Genomic DNA, 26,458 nt, shown 5'->3' with positions numbered 1-26,458 from the left:
AGTGTGTTTATTAGTGTATTTGTTAAGTTTCGAAAATGACTCAGTGTTGTGTGAAAGGATGCAAATCGAATTCACGCAAGAAAGACCCCGAAATATCTTTTCATAGGTTAGTATCTGTTTTTACCGAAAATTAGCAAATATCTTTGTATATTTACTTTTGGATGTGTTTTTATCAATTAAAATGATATGTGGATCTGGTTTGTTAAGCTTTGGACCCTTTTAGGCGTGATTTATACACATTAAAATCATTATGTTTGTTTACACACGAGCTTAGGGATGGGTGGGTGGATTTGTTTAGAAATTATTGATATCGATATTTTAACAGACGCTCGTTTATCAGTTACGGTTTTTGTCTTTGAAAGAATGTTAGAGCACACATCAATATTGTATTATTCAGAACGACAAACTAAGTGAAATTAGAATATTTTTTTAAGATAACCAAAAAAATTAAAAACCAAGGCAAAATTAATTGAGAATATTGGGTGACGTGATTGGAATCCTACACCAAATACATATATTCGTTCTTTACATTTTGAGAAGAAATGCATAAACCACACGTTTAATTAACGCGAGTATAAGATAACTGTTTTCCAACAATATTCCCGATAAGTAAAATAGTAATGATTATTATACTTCACCTAATAGTAATATTATTTTAATATATTGCTATGAATAAAATTAGAATTGTTACATAAAAGAATAGATAAACATAAAAGAAACAACATAAAGATGAAATGTAAGATATATTTTTACAATTGGCGGTCTTATGTTTCGAGCAACCTTTGCATGCACGGAAATAGATACATAATCATATTGTTGTTATTGCAAATAATTATTATAATTGATTATCTTAACCACCATCTTTACGCTCATTGATTTTTAGTTTGCTGGAAACATAGTTATGTTTCTCGATCAAAGAGCATAATAATAAAATAAAATAAAACCAACCAAATAATTGCTGGCTACGCTATCTTATTCCATTTATCATGTATTAAATAAATATCTTAATCTGTAACTTAATTTTTTAGCAAGGAATAGTGCAACATACAAATATAGATCAAACACAACTGGATGTTTGTCACAACAGGTACTGCTTTGTTTAACAATTGTTACTTATAAATCAGTTTCAGTTTGTTTCTTTACATTATGGTTTGTTATATTTATATTATGGTAGTTCCTAACCCCTTTCGTATTTGATCTTTTTGGGGCTTGTTTGTCTCTCTTAATTCTTCGATGTCGATACAAAATTTTCGGTACTAGCATATCACTATTGTAAGGGGCGGAGTCGGCACCATTTTATGCATTAAATGTGCCGCATGTCACGTGACCATATCACCCATCCTCTATACTTCTTTTATCATTGTGATAACCACGGACGTTGTTATAGCTATCTGGGTGCCCCGGGCGAATAACGCTATTTGCTAATTAAGCGTAAGCGCTCTTTTTTGTGGCGATCTTTTTTTAAATCCCAGGTGCAGGTGTTCTCGTGGGTCCTCTCTGGTTTGCCGGCAAACCCTCAGAACAATGACAAGCATAGAAGTAACATTATGACATTTGAGTGTACTCTGTCTATGACAGCGAGAAATTTAAGTTGCGATCTCTTCTGACATCTTATCGATATCGATAGATGCTTTGTCTGTCGGCTATGGTAAATTCACAGACCTGCTAAAATAAACACTTTTCGGTCAGTCAACTACAAACCGTTGCAAAATGCTATTTTAGATAAAGGTTAAAAAGATATCAAAACCCTAATTTGGTATTCAAGTACCAAATGAGGTCTGGGTATATAAAATCACTCGTTAAGAAGCTGTTAAATTACAATAAACTATAGAACTACCGGCTCTCTTCGAGCTAAATTTTATCCAATTTTCATTTGCTATTTACAGCAGTTTCCATGCCTTCCGAAACGTCATTCACACAAAAATGGTTTAGCATTTAGATTATTAAATTAAGAAAATCTTAGAAATTTCGGAAGGAATGGAAACCGCTGTAAATAACAAACAAGAAATCGGCCAGAATTTCGTCTAGGAGAAAGCCAGTACGCCTTCTGTTCTTTTCTGACTTTCTTAGCGATTAAAAGATACCCAAGAGGTGTGATTTGACAGAAGCTACTAAAATGGGACAATAAAATTAAAACACAGCGGTATCATTCATGTCACATATGTTTGATAACTTATTTCAAAGTTAATAAAACTTTGTCGAAATGCATAGAGTAAACACGGTGCTGTTTTTCCAATTCCAATTGGGACGAGCTATGGCAACGATCCATTTTGCCTCATAGCATCATCTGTGGGGAATCTGCAATGAAACACACTATGAAAATCAGACAGTTTCCTCAACCCCCAGCCTTCGCGCACGGTTTCCAAGTGGCTTTTACCACTTCACCACCGTATATTGAAAGTAAAACGCAATTTATGCAAAATAGTCAACTACAATATACTAACATCTATGTTATCGACAGAATATGCAGAACAACACTATTGAACACGACTACGTAAATTGATAAAAATGAAAAATACTTAATAATTACTGTATCGAATGGCCAACAGCAGATTATAATATGACTACAGCATAATAAAGATTAATTAATAATACTTTTGCACTTATGTACAGGGTTTAAGCAAATATATAAGGTTTTTTGTTTACTCACCGATGGAAGCTGATGATTTCAGTTTCATTTTCTTTACGACAAGAATGAGATTTACACCCCATAATAACGCAGGCCATTGCTTGTTCGTAGGGCTATATTATACTTAAACAGCACTGTGTATTTATTTGAATTAACAACAAAAATATTACAAAACATGCAGCCACTTTTGAAAAGCACGCGCTGAAGTATAACGTAACTAAATTGTGTGGGCGCGTTTGTGACATTGTTTTGAGGTTGGCAAGTTGGAACATTTGACATTTTATTTGCTTTTTAATTCGGCATCATAAAGAGGACCAAAGGTAACCATTTGATAATTTTAAAGTGTACGCAAGCCGACCTTAGCAACATAATATTTGTCTCGTTCTTTTCAACGGTTTTGGCCTATTTGAAAAAAAGGACAAGTATATGAGGGTAATTTAGATTCCTTCTATGCTTGTTCTTGTTCTGAGGGCAAACCCGACAGCCACATGACATTACGCGTATCACGGAAAAACAACCTTATTATTCAATTCAATTAAATTTTTAAATTGTGGCTCCATCGTTGGCAGACGATGATTTTGCCAATGTTAAACCTTATTTTGTAGTATATAAGGTTATATTCCAGCGACACACATAAATGTCAATGTCACATTGAGAGGACCCACGACTTGGCAATAGAAAATCATCGTTACCTATCTTACGTAGTAGGTACATTACTTACTCTATGGTCCAAAGCTATGGTCTGTGAATGTGCATAAGGGTTCATAGTGATTTAGGCACCGGTATTTAAAAATTAAACTATAACTACGTGTAACTTGGTGAGTTTTATAATATTCTGTATTATCACAAATTCTATAAAGCTGTTTTATGCTGGCTTGGTTATGTCTTACAAAGTTACAACTAATAAGTTGTGATAGATACGCCACCTTGAGATCTCAGGAAATCTATATTGCTGACAGAGTTATGGGAAAAAAAGTCGGAACATAACATATAAATTATGAAATTTATACAAAATGCTTTGAGTTTATAATCATAATTTCTTTACTACATAAATTATTAAAACCAACAACTGCATTACATTTTCCCCATTACTCATGTAATTATAAAAAATAGCAGTCACCCTTAATTATTATTTTCAATTCCTGGCTATTCTTTATGTTCCGGTAGTTTTTCTGTCTAATGTCTATTAACATTATTATTGTAAATATGTAGGTACCAAAGTATTTACCAATTTTTTTTTATCCAGGAACATAACTTTATAAGACTCAATAGTAGCAATGGCTAATGAGAAGAAGAAAGCATTATTTATATGTCTTGGTAAGTTCAATAATTTTATCTTACAATTAACGCCACTTAAGCAAAAAGGTAGCTATTTGTCTTGAGCTACTTCAGTAGTGGACATTGGATTCACATTTTTTTTTATTAAGGAGAGTAAGCAAGTGAGTAGGACTACCAGCAAAGTACATATTCCCAAACATTTTGTCACTGATGTTATAATAAAAGTTATCTTTTAGGCAATATCTGTCGTTCACCAATTGCTGAAGGTGTATTCCAGAAAACAGTCAATGATATGAACTTGGGTGATCAATGGGAAATTGATAGTGCAGCAATAGGAGGATGGCATGTGGGTAATCCACCAGACTGGAGGGCTTTGGACACTATGAAAAAACATGATGTACCTTACAGTAACCATGCTCGGCAAGTGAGTATGATCATGCATCTTCTAGTGTAAAAAATAAATTTTATTGAGAATGACTTTTTAAATTGTCTTAAAAGTTTTCTTATTCATAATTATTTAAAAAAATAATACTGAAGTGATAAACTATTCTGATTAGCATACAGATTAATCTTTTTAAGTAATCCTGGACAGTGAAGCCATTTACAACACTCACTAGAAAAGATATCTTTAATGTTTCCCATATTTCCAAAGGTAAAAAATTACATCTTTTGGTGGTGGTAGCCAGTTGTGGTCTAGGTATAGTAAAAACTTTGCCTACACTGTTTCAATATGTTGTTTGTATACATAATATTGAGGATTTTAGTCCTATACTTCAGTTGATTATGTACAGGAGCGGTAGAGAACTGTCAACGGTTTTAATTTTACGAATTCTTTCACTAAACATACAATTTTCCAAATTGTTCATTATTATTATTTAAGTTACTCATATACACCATGTCCTTTGTAGATAACATCAGAAGATTTCAACTATTATGACTATATATTTGGGATGGATGAAGCCAATATGAGAGACCTGAACAAGAGAGCACCAAAAGGAAGCAAAGCAAAGTTACTTCTATTTGGAGAGTTTGATCCGCAGGGTGACAGAATCATCAAAGATCCATATTATGTAAGCTGATGATTTTCTAACACGAATATTGATAGTGCAAAGATTTAGAGGAATATAAAATTATTCCTTATTACAAATACTATTGTGCTGGGCCCTTTCAAGGGAACTATCAAAATATAACAGAAAGGAGATGCACGTACTAAGACGCAACATTACTGAATATTGTGGTGTAGGTATATTGTAGAGCCAGCAATACAACCCTACAATGGATGCAGACACAATCGCTCATGTTCATTGAAATTAGAAAAATGTATAAGAAATTCTGCCTCATTTTCAAATCAGGGGTTATAATGCTGCTCACAGAAATATATTTTTTTGAATAATTTATTATATATGAAATAAAATACACACTCAACCATAAGGGTTTTGTGCGAAAGAGATTCATGCCAACTAAAAACTACTATATCCAAAAGTTTAATAAAATTTGTTTTAGTTTGTATTTTGGACGCATCCTCTGCTTTTCAGCTGTGGGCTGAATGAAAAATAGTTTTCCTGAAATTAAATACGTATTAGTCGTCAAAACTCTATTTGCTTATACTTTTACTTAGGCATAATATAATAATGGTAGTTCATAAGTCATCATTATTATTGTTCTCACATATTGTGATTGTGTAAATACTTTTTTCTTTCAGGACAGTGATGCCAAGGGATTTGAAAAATGTTATCAACAATCTGTAAGATGTTCTAAAGGCTTTTTAGAAAGTTTAAATAAACAATAGCTTATTTAAATATTTTTTTGGTTTAATCAATTCTTACATTTTAAATTGGTTATTATGGCAAAACAATGTGATAAAGAAATATATATAGATATTAGCATTATATTATGAATGATAATAATAAAAACTTATGTTACAATTTTATTTATATTCAAATGAGTATTTTGTATTACAATATTTCCTTTTGTGTTCAAATTTATTCAAAATATCACCTCCTACCCTATAGTCACTTATATCAACAACTAAGCAGCTAACCAAAAAGTCATAATCTGACTGTATATCTTTGGATAGAGTAAAATTTATAAACCATAATAATGTTTCATCATCATATTGCGTTCCAAAAACTTTGATACAGTATGCATCCCTGCGACTTAAGACACCTTTCTTAAATGAAATAAGTTGTTCATTTTTTTCTGGTGTAACACTCTCTATTTCATCTGTTTCTTGCGAAGATGATATTTCACTTGAGCATTCGTCACTTGCTTCGGAGTCACCTTTGGTCAAATTATATATAGCAATATCATTGAAGCGATTGTCATTTTGATAAGCAGGAATAAAAGGAACTTCCTTGTATGTATCTGAAACAATAAAACATGAATAAAAATTACACACACCATACATAATAATTATGTATGGTTGTGTGTAATTTTTATTATGAAATAATATAATAAATTACATAAAATTACTACAACTGTGTCCTATGACCTATCTGTAAATTACAACAAAAACAACACAAAACAAGGAAATCAGAATTAGATTTACTTGGATGACTTACATACTTTTCCGGTTATCTTGGTTTAAATACCAAACTACTAAACCAATTTTTAAAATATTACTATAAGACTAATCTAGAAGCACATTCTTTTAAATAAAGAATTTTAATAGATGGTCAAGTTTTGAGGCAACAAAAAAAATACATCAATAATTGATAACCTGTCTTAAAGTTGGTTTATTATACTATATACTTTAGGGATCTGTAGAGCCCACGCCAGTTGAAGATGAAGATGAAGGGTGTGTGTGATCATGCAAACTAGACATACGCCATATGCCATACAATAATTAATTAATTATACAAGACATACCTTTGTCATAGGTACAAGGCATAACAAAACATTAATTAGCATTCAAAATGAGAGTCTGGCAATTACTTTCAAATAAAGTGGGAGTCACTACCTTAGTTCTTTATATATTACATATATATTTTTGTATAATAATATTATTTGATATATATATATATATTTGAACTTTTAAATTTTCAAGCTTTCTTTCATGTACCTACCATGATTATCTCGGCACCACCAGAGGTTGACTGGTAGAGAATTCCTATGGCATTAAGTCCGCCTGTATACATTTGTATATAAAGTGTTAAATAAATAAATAATTATACTAATATTTTTTGGGGTGAAACTTACTTGGTAATTCATCGTCGCTTTCCAACATTTCATGAAGAATTTTTTGTGTGTTCTTAGTTCTTTTTGTATTCATTTTCCAATAGAATATATGAATGAAAACAAGAGCCTAAATGAATTTATGTGAAGTATGAATAACTCGTATTTGCCGTTGCAAATTTTTAACACTACGGTCTTGGCGTTCGGTCAAAGAGAACTATAATATAAGTATATGGAAACGTTCGGAGTTCACTGTTCACAAACTAAACAAGGATTACATGTAGACACAGACATTAATTAATCTAAATCATACTTCTACCTTCCTAAATGTAGAAAGTACAAACTACAGAACATGGAGTTCCTTCCTAGTAATATACTACGTAAGACTGTAGAACACAAGTTATTAATCTAAGCGCAAAACATTGGGAAATATAATTAAAAATAACATTGATGTATATTCTCCCGCACGAAGTACTCTGAGGAAGTACTACATATCAAAGAGAATTATCAATAAAAAAATAATGTAGGTAACAAAGATAATAGTAGGTAATGACTTGATCATAAAGAATGTTTTTTTTTTATTTATTCCTGGCCATGGATACCAGTCCTTCAGACGCATACATAAATTATTTCATAAAGAATGTACGAAGCTTATGTTGCCATCTTTAATATATATATTTTTTTGGTATTGGACCCCGTAGTCTCAACAACGGGAGAAACCTGCAAATGGGACACTGAAATGCCCCGTCTTAGGGACTGCAGAGTCCTGGAGAAAAGTGGGGAGGAGATAGCTGGGAAGGAAGTGTAGGGTAAGGATAAAGAAACCCCATAGGCTGGGAGGAGGGGCGAATGTTAAGGACTAAGTCCGGATGGTTTTTCGACGAATTGAGAAGAGATTAGGTATTTTTTTTCACATAAAAATCATAAAATATTTGGGTTTCCGACCTTTTGTAAATCAAACTGGTTATTATTAAATGTGAGATGCGTTCGGCTAATTTCGGATGGCTTTTCGGTGTGTTGCGAGGAGTCTCGAAAATATTTTTTTTCTCATAAAATAGTTAGGTAAGCGGTACCGGCATTTTATACATGAAACTAGTTATTATGAATTGTGATAATTTAATCATCAAGCTTAAAAACAGATATCAGTATAGAAATTTAAAACCCGTTGAAAAGATCGGACCTTCGCGGGGTAAGTTCGGACTTCGTTCTAATAACGCTTCTAATGCTAGTATGATAAGGTCCACAAAATCAAGTAGAAGTCTCAAAAATGTTAAAGAGAAATCCACCTTTTTGTTTCAATGCACACAGCGCACCCGTTCTTGATCGTAGCATCGACTGTGGTATATAGGGCGGGGCAAAAAGAGACAGCGTAACCGTCTATGTACCTTAAATTAAAAAATAACGATAGGTTCGTGGTATTTTTTCGTTCAACGATCATACCCCGTATCCAATATTACCCGAACACACCTGAATCATTTTAGCATCTTTCAATTCTTTGTATATAAGCTTAAAAATAGCCGAATCGTTATAGACATTTAAAACCCTAAAGAAAGATTTGACGTTCACAGGACAAATTCGGACTACATTCTAAAGCTCGTATGATAAAGTCCAAAACAACCACGTAGTTTTTACAAGATCTTACCCTTTATCCGAACTTAGCTGCATGCACATTATATATGTGTTCTATTGATTAAAAGAAGAGATAAACAAAATTATAATTACATACATTTATTTTACTTTGATACTTATGAAAAATTATTGTGAGCAATAAAAAATGCCTGCTTAAGATTAAAATTTTGTTTTCTTTTTACGGAAAAGTCTAAGTTGCGTTCGGCTAATTACGGACGGTATTTCGATTAGTTGCGAGGAGTCTTGAAAATATTTTTTTCTCATAAAATATTTAAGCCATACCGACATTTTATACATGAAACTGGTTATTATTAATGCCACTTTATGTGATAATTTAATCAGCTTCCAATTCTCTCCGTGTAAACTTAAAAATAGGTGATATCTGTATAGAAATTTAAAACCCTTAGAACTTTTCGCTGGGTAAGTTGAGACTTCGTTCTAATAACGCTTCTAAAGCTAGTATGATAAGGTGCAAAAAATCAAATAGAAGTTTCGATCAGTGTTAAGAGCGAAATCTACCTATTTTGTTTCACTGCACATAGAGCACCTGTTCTTGGTCGTTGCATCAATTATAGTATATAGGGTGGGGCAAAAAGAAACAGCGTCGGTGCCTATGTAACTTAAACTAAAAATAACCATAATTTCGTGGTATTTTTTCGTTATCCGATCTTGCCCGAACGCACCTTATATGTAATATAATGGAAAAAATAACTTTTTATATTACGCCTTGCTATACTGAACTTGTTCCAATTGTCCTTGGTCATTAAGTTTCAAAGTTTTTAATCGTCGCTCTTTGTAACGAGCTTTTTTGGTCTTGGCCAGCGCATACTCAATAATATCTTCCAAGGGTGTTGTAAGGTAATCTCGATATGGTCGAACGGCAGAGGAGCATATTGTGTACAAAAACATATGTGTGTATCCTTCTGGAAAATCATTTACCAATTCTTTCCATCTAATATCTGTCCACACTTTGTATGGATACGATCTTAATCTGTAAAGAAAATCAAATATTAGAGGTATGGCTGACATGTTAAGCATGCATAGGTTAATATACTTACTCATAATTTTATACATCACAAGTTTCTTAGTAATTTTAGTTAGAGTATAATTATTTTTTAAAAGCGACGATAGCCTAGTTGGGTGTGGAACGGACTGTCGAGGCGAATGTCCGCAGGCTCAAATCCCAAGGGCACACACCTCTGACTTTTCTAAAAAATCATGTGTGTATTCTTTGTGAATTTATCGTTCGCTTTAACGGTGAAGGAAAACATCGTGAGGAAACCTGCACATCTGAGAAGTTCTCTATAGGAATTTCGAAGGTGTGTGAAGTCTACCAATCCGCACTAGGCCAGCGTGGTGGACTAAGGCCTAATCCCTCTCAGTAGTAGAGGAGGCCCGTGCTCAGCAGTGGGCAAGTATATAATACAGGGCTGATATTATTATTATTATTATAATTATTTTATTTAGGTCATCTTATCAAATGACAATCTCCGCCTTTTTTGAAGTTGGTTAAAAATTATTACTTACAATTGAAGAGAAAAATACATAGATGCAAGGCATAACATCATGTTACGCTAAGATGTTTTTATTACATAGATACGTTGTCTGAGCTCAATTTTGGCAAGAAGAAAGTAAAGTAATTGCCCGACATTCACTTATTCAACCTCCAACCACTGTCGCGGCTAGTCGGCTTACTAACTTTTAGTATTTTTATAAATAAAATGCCTTCCTGTGTTTTTAGACGATGTACAAATTATACTCTAACTGTGAATGAAAAAATCGTTTTATTTCATACGTTAGTAATAAGTATACACTCTTAACTTATTTTTTAACTAATAAATGCATTTTATTCGGTTGTCGTGGCGACGGCGGTCGACGCTCGTGACGTATCAATGCGAGCTGTAACTGTCGATGTATATATATCCTTTTCTAACGAACGTATGCCTAATCTTTGTATTCCTTCTTCGAGCCAATTTGTAATTTATATGTATAGGTATGTGACTATAGTGAAAAGTGCGCAGTTTTTATGTGCAATTTTGTTAGTGTATGACGCGTCTATTTGTAAAACGTATCTATGTAATAATAACCTCTTAGACCTTATCAATACTATTATTGTTTTTAACATCCAGTCCTCCCATCGGCTTTCCAAGGCTTAAATCTGGCACATTTTTAACAAGGTTTTGATTGTGCTTCCTATGTTAATCAGATAATGAGGAATATTTTAGTTATATTTCTTAAAAAAATAAAAGTAGTTTCATATGTTCATTTTTCTTAATTTCTCGGACTTGACTTCCCCGGTTGCAGTTGTGCTGGGTCGGGCAAAGGGATATATGGGTTTTTCTGCTTAGTATTAGCCTGGAGTTTGGAATTTGTGACCGATACGGCGATAGGCTCGCCCCCTATCACATCATGGGAAGGAACACACTTGGCGAAAAGTGGGCGCCTTGGTTGCGCCTCTGCATGCCACTTCGGGGATAAATGCGTGTTGTTGTGTGTGTGTATTTTTCTTAATTTCGACTTACCAGTAATAGTATACTAATAATTTTATTAATATTATCTTTTCCTCTTCTTCATACTTACAATTTAAATATTTTTTTCCTAAGCCTATTCAACTTGATATCACATTTAATAAAAAGTTGTGGGTGTAGATATTTATACCAAAACTTTTGTAAGTATGCATGTGAGTGATCCATGTCATCTTGGATTTTCAACCAAACTGATAAATCAAACTTTTTACATTTCAATTCATCCACAGTCAATCCTGTATGCTTCATTAAGGAAGTCAGAAATTTTGTGGCCAGATTCAAAGTCCAGTTCATTCGTTTTCTTGGTGGTTTTCCTATGGGCATTAAAATGTCATAGTTATAGTGAGGTGTTTTTCTGTAGAAAATAGTTTTATATTTATGAATGCATCACTTGTAAACTGTTTAGAGTAAAAAAATTACATTTCAAGGGCCATAATCAATGTACTCACCATTATTTATATATGCCAATCTTTTATAAATGCCTCTGGGTTCTCTGCATAATATTGCAGATAAATATGTGACAGCTTTTTCAGGTTTATGATAAAAACACACCTTCATTATTTTTTCTTCTTCTGGAGTGTATTGTTTTTTTACATTTTCTCCAGTGTGGGTCATAACATATTTATACACCTGGTAAATAGTTCTCTGTAATCCTCGCGCCAAATAAGCTGCAACATATCGTCTCACCTTCTCTTGTTGGGCATTAGGATTTCGACATCCATGTTTGTTACGCCATCGAGCAAAGCTTACAAACTTGTCAGGTAAATTGTATTTCTGTAAGTTTTTAAATAAACCTTAAGTGTTATACAAAAGAAATGGAATTGTATAGGTAAATATTGAGCTGTGTCTATTACCTTAATAAATTTTCGCCAGTTTTTCTTAATTTTTTCATCTTCTTTCTTACTAATAGCATCTGTTCTGTACTGTTCATCAGCATTCTCATTTGTTTCTTGTAATTTACGTGTAAGGCATGAAGAAAGTTGATACCAAGGTTGTTCCCACAATACAATTTCTTCTTTACATGTTTCAATCAGCAACTGAGGATTTATTGATATGAACATTATGTATTATAATATACAGTGGTGATCTTAGTAGGCGCAAGGCTTCAGGCAACACGTAAGACAATAAAAAGGGTTTCCAATTTCCAATTTAATTTTTTGTATGTGGTTTTTCTTAATTAACAGGATTAAAAAGACCTGAAGACGAGACCCTGGGTTCAGCCCTCCTTGGGCTGTCACTGATAATTATATACTACCCTTCACATACATTGCTCTCACTACATGTACACAATATATTGTGTATTTGAAGGAAAATATTGGGGAACCTCGAGTGTTTGTTTTTTATTGCTTTTAATGACGAGACGAACTTGCTGTTTGCTTGACAGTAAGCGATACGATCGCGCATAAACAAAAGAAACACCATCCATCACCTTAAATTACAAAGTATTGTTTGGTATTCAACTGCGCTCACCATCCTGAGACATTAGATGTTGAGTTTTATAATGTCCAGTAGTTACACTGGCTACAATGTCCTTTAAACCGAAAAACAACAGTGACTACACACTGCTGTTTGGTGGCAGCAATAGACATTGCGGTGGTACCTACCCAGGCGGATTCTCACACATATGAGAGACCTACCACCAGTATTAACACTTAATACTAAGCCCCTAGTATTTCGTGAGGTTGTGGCACTTGCCCAGTTAGTGCGTAGGAAGGTGTACCACCAACAGACACTGTAATATGTGCGAATAGTAGTAATGTTTACTATTTGATAAATACAGAATTATTTGTTTTCACAGTGTTATATCATTTATTTAAGTGGCTTTATTTACATAAACAACTATAATTTGATTCATTGAAGGAAAAAGAACTGTAAATACCTCCATAAACTCATCATCTTCTTCTTGAATTTGATAAATATGGAACAACACCTTTTCAATAGCTGTAGGATCAGTAATATCATCGATTTCGTCTGCTAACTTCTTTAGGTCCATATCTTCAGTTGTATTATTTGACGAAAGTGTATGTTATCTTCCTCCTCTTCAAAGATAAATACCAATAAACATAAAAAAATAAACACACTTTCTAACCTATAATTTTTTTTGCCGGGAATATTATATTTTTATTCTATGGATTATACAAATATGAATATGAAATATGAAAATTCATAAACACTTTCTAATCACAATCTCAGATCACAATCATCTAGTTTATTTGTATCTGATCGCACCTGAAATTCTGAGTCTGTTCTGAGCAATGACTAAATATAAAGAGGACAAAAGTTAGCTATATGAATAAGTTATATTTATGTTAGGGAAATCGACGCAGAATTGTCAATATATATGTCTATCTCTTTTACTCAAAACTTATTTGGAACGCAACAAAAAAAGACAAAAATAATTGCTTTCTTCGAATGTGGCACTATTTCGTTTACTTCGACACACTGGGACCGCCTTGCGGCAGAAACGCCATTTATTGCAGCCCAGTCAGCAAGTACATGTAGTGTCAGACGATGTAAACAAATCTTCATAAATATTGAATTTAAAGTAATATAATCATATTCTCAATTGTTCAGTGTGTTTATTAGTGTATTTGTTAAGTTTCGAAAATGACTCAGTGTTGTGTGAAAGGATGCAAATCGAATTCACGCAAGAAAGACCCCGAAATATCTTTTCATAGGTTAGTATCTGTTTTTACCGAAAATTAGCAAATATCTTTGTATATTTACTTTTTGGATGTGTTTTTATCAATTAAAATGATATGTGGATCTGGTTTGTTAAGCTTTGGACCCTTTTAGGCGTGATTTATACACATTAAAATCATTATGTTTGTTTACACACGAGCTTAGGGATGGGTGGGTGGATTTGTTTAGAAATTATTGATATCGATATTTTAACAGACGCTCGTTTATCAGTTACGGTTTTTGTCTTTGAAAGAATGTTAGAGCACACATCAATATTGTATTATTCAGAACGACAAACTAAGTGAAATTAGAATATTTTTTTAAGATAACCAAAAAATTAAAAACCAAGGCAAAATTAATTGAGAATATTGGGTGACGTGATTGGAATCCTACACCAAATACATATATTCGTTCTTTACATTTTGAGAAGAAATGCATAAACCACACGTTTAATTAACGCGAGTATAAGATAACTGTTTTCCAACAATATTCCCGATAAGTAAAATAGTAATGATTATTATACTTCACCTAATAGTAATATTATTTTAATATATTGCTATGAATAAAATTAGAATTGTTACATAAAAGAATAGATAAACATAAAAGAAACAACATAAAGATGAAATGTAAGATATATTTTTACAATTGGCGGTCTTATGTTTCGAGCAACCTTTGCATGCACGGAAATAGATACATAATCATATTGTTGTTATTGCAAATAATTATTATAATTGATTATCTTAACCACCATCTTTACGCTCATTGATTTTAGTTTGCTGAAACATAGTTATGTTTCTCGATCAAAGAGCATAATAATAAAATAAAATAAAACCAACCAAATAATTGCTGGCTACGCTATCTTATTCCATTTATCATGTATTAAATAAATATCTTAATCTGTAACTTAATTTTTTAGCAAGGAATAGTGCAACATACAAATATAGATCAAACACAACTGGATGTTTGTCACAACAGGTACTGCTTTCTTTAACGATTGTTACTTATAAATCAGTTTCAGTTTGTTTGTTTATATTATGGTTTGTTATATTTATATTATGGTAGAACCTAACCCCTTACGTATTTGATCTTTTTTGGGCTTGTTTATCTCTCTTTTAATTCTTCGATGTCGATACAAAATTTTCGGTACTAGCATATCACTATTGTAAGGGGCGGAGTCGGCGCCATTTTATGCATTAAATGTGCGGCATGTCACGTGACCATATCACTCATCCTCTATACACTTTTATCATTGGTTCTGAGCCTGAGATAGAGTGGAGCTGAGATCGTAATAAAACCATAGACAACTGACATTAGTGATATTATTTTCTGTATCTATAGTCGACGCTAGAGGTGACCAATACGGAACGTTCGTTCGTTCAATTGTTATTCAAACTATCTAACATCAACTAGTAGCTATTGCATTTAGTTCGAGGGTTTCTAAAGTATATTTTAACACACCGCGCCACCCTGCTGCTTAAAATGGAAATGTCCACACCCATACGACATTCCAAATATAAGAAAGAGGAAGCCAGTCTGCTTACCGAGTGTTCTAATCTAATATGAAAGTGAGTTTGTATATTTTTCTTTTAAATTAATTAATTTATTTTGATAGAAAGAAAAATAAATAATAAATTGCTGAACACATTTTACTTATATATTTCTTTTTTTGAAATGTAACCTTTTGTCATCAAAACCAGCCAGATACAAGTATACAGCCAAAGAGATTTTATTATAATTATATGCCGGCGCCACATACTGACAAATATATGAACAAAGACTTTGCCAGTTGCCACACATTTCGACACAGTTACAAACACTGACCAAATTTCAAATTTTTATGGCTTTTACTTTAAGTTTCCATATAATCGGTTCTCCTTCAAGAAATTCGATAACTTTGAACAATTGGATGTGTACAAACTGCACAAATACGCAAATACTTGTGCCACACATGAGTTCAAAAAAGTGTTCAAATGTTTTTGCTATGTGTGGCGCCGGCATTATACATACCTATTACCTACTATGTGCGAAAAGACTTCCCGACCTATTAGGTCCGTTACTAAACGGATAACTTGTTTCCATATATATTATAATTCTCTTTGACTTGCCCATCCCTAAAGAGTAAAGACTACAGCTTACGGCTTACCGCTTACGTCAAAACGTACAAATTCATAATTTGTGCCACTGTCCGCTGATTTATATGAGCCGTACATTACTTTATTTTTTACAAAATGCATGAACGGCTTTAGGAATGCAAGGTTTTCTATCCATATTATGGTTCGTTGCATTCCGTTCATAACCAATGAGCAACAAATCCAGGTGTGTGGATCTCGTAATCTTTATATAAAGATAGTGTTTGGTTATTTCGTTAAATCATAGACATCGAATGGATGCTGGAATATTTGCAAACTAATTTAAATATTAATATTTCGAAGGTGTGTGGAAATGAATAAAAAAATCGTTTGTGATGCGTCGTAACCCGTAAGTAGCACTTGCATAAAGTTTGTATTCATCTCGCGAATATGGGTTTGACAGTAAATGTTATGTCAGAGGGCTTTAGCGATCTAAAATGCATTTATTTATACCGGCTAAAATGTCCTTATCAAATAAAGCTGGGTAGGTCCGAGTGTAATTGGGATTTGGCCCTTGACGTGTAATTACGGGGTTGGCTTCCTGGGCATAAGCAGTGGACTGCGTATTTTGACGCGGCGTGCACTGTAGAATGTAAAGGATCTAACAAGTTGTTGCCTAAATATGAAGAAATCAACTTTCATTTGGATGTACTAATCAGCAGAAGACATCACCAAACATCAATCAAATCTGCAGTGTAAACTCTTTATCAAAAATTGCAAGGGCCAATACAATACAGCTTTCTTAATTATCTAGACAGTTTTCGTTACAGAATGAGACAAGAATGATTAGCCACAATAGTGGGTTTAGTAACTAAGAGTAATATTTTATGAAAACAATATAATTTAAGAAGCCATTATTCTTTTATGTTAACAGTTAGTATTAAACATGTTGTAAGTTTATGCAAATAAGAATAAAAAATCAAACGCAAGGTTTATGATGCATCTTGAGACATTTCAGCATCATTCAGTTTTAGTTGAAGTCTTTTGTATATTGATAACACAAACAATAATACCAATAGATATGGCTGATGACTAAATATGGATGTTTTCTTCATAGTAGGGAGTGCCCGTTGTACTATAAAGTGTATCCAGTATCTGTAAGGGTTTTAAGGTGAACCAGGCAAACTACACAAATTTTTGTTATAAGATTTTTTCAGTATAGGGAAATGATATTACTTTACTGTATGTTAATAAAAGATTCTTAATATTAAAATGTCTTGGAGTGTTGCTTATGGTATCTTTGATGGCAGAGCACCTATATGTACACCATGATGTTTATCTTGGGCTATCACTTAAATAAAATAAATAATAAAAAAAAAATGTGTTGCATTTATATTTTTTTCAATATTCAACTTACCTTTCAGCTTCATGTCGGTTAACCAACTGTAACTTCAAGAACTATGTTTGTTTCGCATGAGCAAAATGCCAACAAGAAAAAGTACCAAAAACCAAACATACTCAGGAGGAGACCGCATATGTCTGTGGTGAGGCCTGCTGGAAGTGACATAGAAACTCCCACAAGCAGCACGGCTACACAGTACACAAAGGTGGCCACTCACCTTACTGTAGAGAAGATAAAACAAAACCATGTTAGTTCTTTCCACACACACACAGTTATACCAAAACAAGAAGCTGCAGATTTTGATAACCTTCCAATCAGTTGTGTCTCTGATAATAATTTGAATCCAAGTACAAGATGTAACATTTTAGAAAATAATCAGATTAATAGTAAGTATTTTTTTATGATTAACTTTTTAAAATTTTCAAATAAATTAATACTCTTTTGTCACATATTGTAGTAATTATATTTGAATAATGTTGTATTAAATTCATTTGTTGTAGTTAAGACATACTTTGTTTAGTATTTGTAGCTTATGTGTTTTTTTTTTTACAGATAATGAATGTCTGGAGCAAGTATCTCTAAATGTTGAGTCTTTTTTGAATGCTGCAACTAAAAAGGTGATACTTATATCTGTTTAAAATTAAATTGTAATGCTTTTAAAAATCTGATTTGTTTTATACATAGTTTATTGTTACTTTGTCATTAAGGTATTCATATATATATAGCCTCTTTTCGGACATGACGGTATTTTCTTTATTTTTCGTATATTGTTTTTTTGTTCCATTTTTGCGTGTCCGTTTGCCAGGTGGCAAAGGCCTCCTCCAATCTTCTCCATTCTGGCCTTTTTATTAAGGTTTATTTTATTATTCATTAAGGTATTCACTGGTTAGTATATGCTATTATGTTCTTCGGAAATGCCTAAAATTTATTTTTATGCTTTGTATTTCAGGAGGAATCAAAACCATCACTAAAAGAAGAACCTACTACTAATGAAAATTGGTGCTTAGGATTCATTGACTCAAAGGAAATTGTGCTTAGCACATGTGAGTCACTTTTTATGTATATTTATAAGAACCTCTGATTCTTGTTGACATGCATAGTTGGAATGAACAGTTAAATTGTTTTAATGCTGATTTTATTCACAGATGGTGGATCTCAGTTATGTGGTAAGGATCATGAGACAGATCTCATGTCAGAGGGAGTGCCTTCTACTATAGAATCTTCCTTGCATCCAGATTATTCAATCTCTCAAGAAGTGCAATCCACTGAGGCACCTGCTCAAAATTTTACTATTGACTGTTTTTCTACTAGAGCTGTTAAGTTTAAGGTATGCAGTATAATATCTTTAGTAGTAAAGTTCTTTACGTTTTGGTTATCTTAATATTTTGTTTCTTTTACTGCCCTCTTTTTAACATAAACTTTTGTTGCGCAGTGTGACGAACCTAACTGCAATAAAGGGTTCTGGAGTGAGCTGAAACTAAAGAAACACAAAAACACTCATAACAAGCAAAGTGGCACGAGAGGTGTTCAGGTCGCCGAGTGCCCAGTAAAGAAAACCATTGAGGATGGTACTGAAGAACGTTGTGGTAGGACGTTTCTGCTCAGGGAACAGCTGTCCAAGCATTTGAATGAAGACCACTCACCCGACGAGGCCCTCTATAGGTAGCATTAATACTTTTAATAATTCCATGTTGTTTCCCCATGGTCAAATAAAGTTAATGATTTGGCACTGGACGAGCGTGCAAAGTCTTTGCGTCACTGTGTCTGGTTGTAATTCGCGAGCTACATATAAAATCCTTCACTTTATCTGAGCATGAGTAAAACAACATGTTCTTAGTCTTTCAATAAATAATATATTATTTCTATTTGATAGCTCTCTATCGTCGGCAGTATAGAGCGTGTGTATGTGCGTGCAGGTGCGAGGTGTGCGGGCGACGGTTCTTTTGGGCGGTGGGGCTGCGCGCGCACCGGCAGGCGCAGTGCGCGCGCGGGTGGCTGGCGTGCGGCTGGCCCGGCTGCGGTAAGCAGTTCCGCCAGCCTTGCCGTTTGCGCGAGCACGCGCGCGCCCACACCGGCGACCGCCCCTACGCTTGCCCCTTCCCAGTCAGTGCACATTTACATTATTTATTTTCACAATTAATAACCGTTGTTTGCAACAATAATGATCCGGACATTGTCGCACATAATTCAGGAACACTTTGTTGCTATGATAATTATTTGACGATAATGTTTAGTCTAGCATAATCTTATTTTTAAAACACAAATTTGCATAATTTGTATACAGGCAGGATGCTTTATAACCTTACTGCTTATATTATTAATATTATAAATGCAAAAGTTTGTGAGTGTTTGGATTTTTAGATATTTAGTTAAGGTTATAGCTCAAGGTCCATTTTTCATACATTTTGTTTCACCTTTAATCTGGGTAACTAAACAAGTATTGACAAGTAAAGAATTTAAATTCACGTCTAGTTAGTGATTAGTTCTCGCAGTTGAAAGAAAAACGTAAAAAAAATTAATATGCATGGATATTTCGGCCTTTAAAATTTCGTCATATTAAATTTTAAAGGCCGAAATATCCATGATTATTAATTATTTTTACGTTTTTCTTTCAACTGCGAGAACTAATCACTAACTAGACGTGAATTTAAATTCTTTACTTGCCAATACTTGTTTAGTTACCCAGATTAAAGGTGAAACAAAATGTATGAAAATGGACCTTGAGGTATCGCCTTAAGTTGTCTTACTCTTATTTTTTAATTAAATGGCGCCGTCGTCATGCATTAGGGACTTTTGTAGCGGGAAAACCTTTTCACGCGAAGCAGCGAGCAACACCTAGTTGTACGTAACGATGTAATATGCCGTGATACTAATTTCATTGTAGGAATGCGGCTGGTCGTTCAGGTCTGCGAGCAAGTTGCAGCGGCACGCGCGGCGGCACACGGGCGAGCGGCGGCACGCGTGCGCGGCGTGCGGGCGCGCCTTCCTGCGCCGCGAGCACCTGCGCGAGCACTGTGCGCGCTGCCACCCGCCGCACGGCGCCGGCGCGTCGGACCCCGCCTCCGCCCGCGCGCCGCGCACCGCCCGCGCGCCGCGCACGCCGCGCGCTGCTCGACGTGCTCGAACTGTCCCTTCCGGTAAAATAATAATAATATGATACACTGAATCATCCATACTACTATCTAGAATGCGTATTAATATTAATTAGTAAATAATTATAAATAAATAAATACTCGATCATCAATGCCTGTTGCAGCATCTCAGACATCGAATGTATTAGAAGACAACACATTGGTCATTGATCCGAGCACGACCACCGTTGGTGTAAAATGTGAGCTGGGAGATCGAGCCAGCGTCATCGAGACTGTTCCAGTTAGACCGCGGGACAACACTTTTGTGGTAAAGACAAATTTAATCCATTTTTGCTGTATATCTCCACATTTCTCCCTGGTAAACTCTAGAAGGATCTAGAATAAATTTTGCTAAACATTCTTATCTGGAGGTAATACTTTCCGAATTGACTCTAAAATCGATTGTTTATATGCTGTATAACAGCACTTCCAAAACTATGGGTCAGGACCATTTGATGAGTAGCTAACCCGGGCCGGGCAGATAGCCGGGCGGCCAATAACCAGGGCGGGATTAGTATGTAAGGGACCCTAAGAAGATTAATCTAAAAATATAATCAAAATGAAATTTTTTTTCATACTTCCCTTAAAACACAAATTTTGAACTGAATTTTCTCTTAACAAACCATTTTTTATTTTTCTCTCGGGCACAGGACCTTTTGCCGATGATAGATGCGTAGGCAATTGACAACTTCGCACGAAGGATAATCCGGCACTACCAATGATGTTAAAAAAAAGTAGTTGGAGTTCAGACTTATGTTAAAAATAAGGAGACAATACACTCTTCTCATAGCAACAGAAATTTTCTCATATTTAAATAGTTGTTAATTCACTAAGTTATGCGCATTTTTTCTTCATGACAGCCTAGAGGCGAGTCCTGGATTTGCAAGTTGTTGTTAGGTGGGTCGCGGCCCAGTTTACTTTTCAATTGATGGTCTTGATGTAGAAGAGTTTACTTGTTCAATTATTATTAATTTCGTTTGGTACTGACACATCAATAAATTCGATTCGCAGTTTAGTTTGGTGTCTGAAACTAAAGTGGAAAATGCGAGCAGTAAAATGGAGGAGATGTCCTGTATGGAGGAGGCGGAGGAAGCGGTGGTCGTGGAGGATGCAGACGATGCGGAGTGTGCGGATAGTGAGGAGGAGTGGCACGCGGCGCGCACGCACTGCACGTGGCCGCTCGCGCGCGCGCCCCCGCACGCGCCCCCGCACGCGCCCCCGCACGCGCCCCCGCACGCGCACGCGCACGCACTCTACCAACACGATGCCTACGTGCTCGAGGAGGATGTGCCGGTATTTTGCTTGTTGATATCAATCACTCATTTCTGTACGTAATTTTGAAATTGAAGCATAATTGAACCTAATGGAATATTTGTCTTAGAAACACAAATTCTTTACTTGTGTATGACACCGGAGAGTCTATGTAATGTGTAGGCCTAAGTTCAACATGGCAAGATTTACTTCGTAATATCAATGTACAGAATTAAAAGCCACTGTCCGGTGCGTGACTAGATTGATAAATATTCTGATGTGATACACAGACTGAACAGTCGGAGACTTCGGAGAACAACATATACACGATCCGGAGCGACCTGTTTCTTCACGGGAATGTGTTGATTAATGAAGACAGCGAGTGAGTTCTTTCCTTTTATTCCATTTCTGTATTATCAAACAAACTAATTTATTTTAGATTAGGCGATCGAATATTTGATAATAAATTTGATGTAATCTAAATAGGAATGGATTAAATTAGTTTTTTTTTTGTATGGTTACACCGATTATAATATGCAGGTTCGTGGTGAGTCGTGATTACGCAGGGCGGCACCTCGGCACGAGCGGGCACGGCGCGGAGGGGGTCGCGGGGGGCGAGGCGCCCGCCGGCAGCGCGGGGGGCGCGGGGGGCGCGGGGGGCGCGGGCGGCGCGGGCCCGCTCGACGCCGCGCTCGACTATATCGACGTGCACCCCACCATCGACCTCATGCCGGTAAGCATGCTAACATTTTATATGACAATCGTTAAGACGCATGTGCCACGTATTAGAAAATGCAGTCCTAAGCTTGCATTACATAAAACTCGCCACCGAAACATTATAAGGTTCATTATAAAATATTTGATATTTTTGTAAATAATTTTTTTTTACCTCAAAACATAAAGTCATTACGATTGTTCTAACTGAAAGAGTATGTGTCAAAATGTTTGACTAAAGCACGTCATTGCTGCAACTGCGGGCGGGTGAAAGAGATAGCAAGATGATTACTACGTATTCACTATTGTTTAAAGTGATATTTATAATACGCATATTTTAGTTTTGATATTATTTTCTTTTTATACAATTTACTGTTGAATATTTAATGTTCTTTGAAGAAATCAAGCGTAAGACACGAATGTGCCAGTACGAGTTTTAGAGTGATCTAATTTCCGTTTAATCTAAGTTTCTATATTAGATTTTTATGCGTGGAGTTTAGTCGCTATTGTATTCTATTACCATATGAGATGTTGCTCTTACATGACACGAATGTGTTGCACATAGGAGGAGCTGATGTATGCGGACGCCGCCGTCGACGAGTCATCGTTCAGAGTGTTTCTAATGAACGGCGAGGAGCTCACTTAATCGCTTCAATTTTAATATGTACGTAAAAGGCTGCTAGCGACGGATTGACGTGGTCGATTCCTTCATACGACGTAAACCTCAAAGTAAACGTCCCATATTGCTGTCTTACCAAACTATCGAATTTGTAATGTAGTTATACTAAGATGAGAGTTGACCACATAACCGTTATTTAAGTGTGTACTTGTTGGGAATCGTTAAGTGTAAACGATTGTTTGATAAATGTTTTACTTATATACCTTTCTGTAGATATGTGTTAAGGGATCAGCAGTTTTTGAATGAACAGATTTAAATCAATGTACATTCTCAGTATTTATATATACTAAATAAATCATATATGAATTGTAAAAAAGAACTAGCTGATGAGTTCATCATCGGTTTCTCAATGTGAAATGAAGTCAATACATTGCTTTATTGTTAAATATAAGTAAAACTTAATAATATAATTATAATGGTGTGAAGGTGCAATATTTATCATTTAAATTAATGAATTATACTAATCAGTCAATTTCATAGTTGTTTATGACTTGTTAATGTAAGTGAAATTAGATTTAGGTCTTGACTAACGTTCAAATTTCTATAATATAAATGTTTAGTAAATTACGAATACGCTCCGAATAGACAAATGTGTATATCGGCTTTTGATGTTTTTGATCCTAATATTATAATAGAAAATATTGACCATCACAATTTATCCAGTAATTAGTTATCTACAATTGAAAGAGATTTTTTATTTTCTTAGTAAAATAATGCATGAATAAGTTTATATCCTTAGAGTACTGACGGAATCTGAAAGTTGTGTAAATCCGCTAGCCTGAGGTCTACGCTGATTTTCACGCCTAAAAATAAAAGCGGCAAAAGTTATTTTATAAATATTAGAATACCCTCTGCGCCACAAAAAAGTATAATGTAGCTTTTTATTTTAACAATACGATTGTTTGAAACGATTATCGGATCGGTATGTTATCGCACAATATTGATATTGGACTTCAGATTTATTTGACAGTCCTAGCGTTGTGGTCTTAACTGATTTATTAGAACTTCTTTATTGTTACTGAGTCTCTAATATTATGTTCAATACTCAATGTGTAAGCGACCTGAAAGTGTGAGGCATAGTTACAAGAAGTTGCTGCAAATAGTTGTAGTAATCGTAGCGGTGGATCGAAGTTATAGTATGAAAAAGGAATAATAAGACTATCGCGTTAATTTTAATGAATCAAGTATGTTTAATTGGTGGCTACTCAGATAATTTGCAACGGAAAATGCGGTTTCATTTCGAGGACAGTGAGGGACGAAGTCAAAATAATATGTTCAATAAAGACGAGCATAAAGTCTATTTAATTAATTAATTTAATGTATACGTGATTCTTTTTCCAAATTTAATCGTAAGTTCAAAATTTTTTAGCAATGAAAAATATACCTTTAGTGCAATTATTATTTTGAATAATGCAATATTTTGATAGTTATAATGTATTAAAAGCCTCCTACCTTTCAAAGTGAAATCTAAATTTGTTTGTTCGATCCGTATTTTTGCGTCTGTAGAGTTACGCTACGTTGCAAGCATTGGAAAATTAGGGGCAAGTCGAAGTTGTTACTTGGACTTGCGCAGTACTGGTAACGTTGGATTGATAGATTGTCTATATTATTATTTGTTATGTTTGGATTTTGTTAAGTAATCGTAAATAATACTATTGATTTTTTAAACGCAATCAAAACCGTGAATGTTAATAATAGTTTCGTCTAATTGACAGCGCATGAGCTTATTGTTTGATATGTTCTATATTGCCTTATTATATAGGTATCGACGGTAATCGCGACTATATTATCTTGATAATCTAAAAAAAATAAGATTTATTTTTAAGTGACAAACATATTGTAAATTAATATCTACAAGACATGATCTCTTGAAATGCCTTTTAGACTTAAGATTGACTCAAAGTTTAGCATAATGTTTAATGTTTGTGATATAGTCTGTTACATCAGTATCGTACAAGTTTGCATGTAATGTGAGTTGGTGTTAGCTTATGTTTAGTGACGGCGCGGCGTGAGACGTGTGACGAGTGACGAGATTCAGAGAGACGTAACGTTGTACCTTGCGAAGGTGATACTCGGCGGTAAATTAATCTGAAAATATATAGAGATGTCGTCAGACAACTTGACCTAGTGGGCGGGGCCCGGGCGGAGTGCGGGAGTAGAAGTTGTCTGATCTACCAATCGTGCGGTCGTACGGCGAGGACCCTGCGCGTGCGCTTCTTCACGGGTGTCGTCAAGCGATAGGTCAACTTGTTTGCCGACAGCTATAACCGATCTCAGCTATATTTAAGCCACGGCCTTGTTAGGGTTACAGTTTGGGAATTTGTGACAAATCCGTTATGCTTACAAACGCAGTAAATTGTACATTATGTTAGAAAAATAACAAAACTCAAACTGTTTTCCTGGTGTGGCCTTTACATAGCTAGTAAAAATTCTATTGTAATGATTTTCGCTGTAGCATATAACTCAGTGTCATTTAATGAATAAGTTTCGTCGTTTAAGAAAAATCGCGTGAATTTTATTTTTGTGACAATAAAAGTGTATCACTCGTCGCCTATTTAAATTAGAGAGTGATGCGTATTTGAGTTTTAATCACGTATACACTTACAATATAATTGTTATACATTGGATGTATTTGGTGTTTGCTTTATGACACTGAAAAATGTTCAATGAACTTATGCTAATATTCCACGGAGATTTCTTCAGCGATGATTTTCATTAAAAAACTGATGTTTGGTACTTTTAACTGATTGACATGCCGAGTACCTTATAGATAACTATTGTGTAATGTTTAACGAAGAGGCTGGGGGCCGCGGAAGAAATCGGCACTAGTGCGCATGCGTTACATTCCCTTGGATAGACTCGGTTGCGGCCCCACATCGTTCGATAGCTAGCTGTAGTATAGTACGTAAGGATATTACAGACATAAAATTGTACATAAGATATTATATTTTTGGATATACAAGGTAAGTTGTAAGATGGCTTATTTTTTGAGACTGTTGTCCAAATTATGATCATTATATCGTTTTGTTGAAATTGTGTACTTGATGGATAGATGTATTTCAAAATTATTTTTATAAGCGAGTTTTATTTTGGTTGTTGTTTTGTTAACGTTTTCGGTATAAGAAAAGTTGTATATCCGCACAGTATAGATCGCTAAGTCAAACTTAAACTAAGTGACATATCGTAATTATTTAGTTTGTTATTAATCATAATTTTTATTGGTTGCTTCGTGTTTAATGCAAATGTTGCTATATTAGTACCTAATAAATGTTTTCTCTAATACATTGGTGTTTTA

General features: G+C 34.5%; 3 protein-coding genes across 16 annotated transcripts; 2 read left to right on the top strand and 1 right to left on the bottom strand.

Annotated features, from left to right (window-relative positions):
* The first annotated feature begins 82 nt into the window (after positions 1-82).
* On the top strand, positions 83-5,849 carry LOC115443762 (low molecular weight phosphotyrosine protein phosphatase). 3 transcript variants are annotated; one of them, XM_037442712.1, is made up of 5 exons: positions 83-106; positions 3,876-3,946; positions 4,144-4,331; positions 4,816-4,977; positions 5,610-5,849. In XM_037442712.1, the coding sequence occupies exons 2-5, from the start codon at positions 3,907-3,909 to the stop codon at positions 5,694-5,696; spliced, it is 477 nt and encodes a 158-aa protein (XP_037298609.1). In that variant the 5' UTR covers positions 83-106; positions 3,876-3,906; the 3' UTR covers positions 5,697-5,849. The 3 variants fall into 3 exon arrangements, with proteins under 3 accessions (XP_037298609.1, XP_037298610.1, XP_030025176.1); XM_037442713.1 differs by lacking the exon at positions 83-106 and adding an exon at positions 1,069-1,087; XM_030169316.2 differs by lacking the exon at positions 83-106 and adding an exon at positions 3,263-3,447.
* Positions 5,487-15,519, bottom strand: LOC115443759. 7 transcript variants are annotated; one of them, XR_003938646.2, is made up of 7 exons: positions 15,459-15,519; positions 13,115-13,274; positions 12,090-12,272; positions 11,685-12,009; positions 11,291-11,549; positions 7,106-9,701; positions 5,487-6,271 (listed from the first exon to the last, which is right to left on the bottom strand). XR_003938646.2 is itself a non-coding variant. In XM_030169313.2 (6 exons), the coding sequence occupies exons 1-5, from the start codon at positions 13,226-13,228 to the stop codon at positions 9,431-9,433; spliced, it is 1,152 nt and encodes a 383-aa protein (XP_030025173.1). In that variant the 5' UTR covers positions 13,229-13,517; the 3' UTR covers positions 5,487-6,271; positions 9,394-9,430. The 7 variants fall into 7 exon arrangements, 2 of the variants coding, with proteins under 2 accessions (XP_030025173.1, XP_037298603.1); XR_003938645.2 differs by lacking the exon at positions 15,459-15,519 and adding an exon at positions 13,465-13,609; XR_005112994.1 differs by lacking the exon at positions 15,459-15,519 and having other exon boundaries at positions 6,973-9,701; positions 13,115-13,517.
* LOC115443758 (zinc finger protein 239) lies at positions 13,880-26,445 on the top strand. Of its 6 annotated transcripts, XM_037442702.1 has the most exons (14): positions 15,925-16,233; positions 16,350-16,395; positions 17,411-17,774; positions 17,941-18,005; positions 18,338-18,431; positions 18,534-18,715; positions 18,821-19,050; positions 19,305-19,491; positions 20,273-20,525; positions 20,645-20,787; positions 21,531-21,812; positions 22,061-22,152; positions 22,311-22,503; positions 23,050-26,445. In XM_037442702.1, exons 3-14 carry the CDS (start codon positions 17,447-17,449, stop codon positions 23,128-23,130), a joined length of 2,130 nt encoding a protein of 709 aa, XP_037298599.1. In that variant the 5' UTR covers positions 15,925-16,233; positions 16,350-16,395; positions 17,411-17,446; the 3' UTR covers positions 23,131-26,445. The 6 variants fall into 6 exon arrangements, with proteins under 6 accessions (XP_037298601.1, XP_037298600.1, XP_037298599.1 ...); XM_037442704.1 differs by lacking the exons at positions 15,925-16,233; positions 16,350-16,395 and adding an exon at positions 13,880-13,913; XM_037442703.1 differs by lacking the exons at positions 15,925-16,233; positions 16,350-16,395 and adding an exon at positions 15,268-15,482.
* The last annotated feature ends 13 nt before the right edge of the window (positions 26,446-26,458 follow it).

The sequence above is a fragment of the Manduca sexta genome, chromosome 25, assembly GCF_014839805.1.
Source record: "Manduca sexta isolate Smith_Timp_Sample1 chromosome 25, JHU_Msex_v1.0, whole genome shotgun sequence".
In the NCBI taxonomy this organism is placed as follows: domain Eukaryota; kingdom Metazoa; phylum Arthropoda; class Insecta; order Lepidoptera; family Sphingidae; genus Manduca; species Manduca sexta.
Note: the sequence above shows the minus strand (reverse complement) of the source record. Positions and strands in the feature narration are given on the sequence as shown.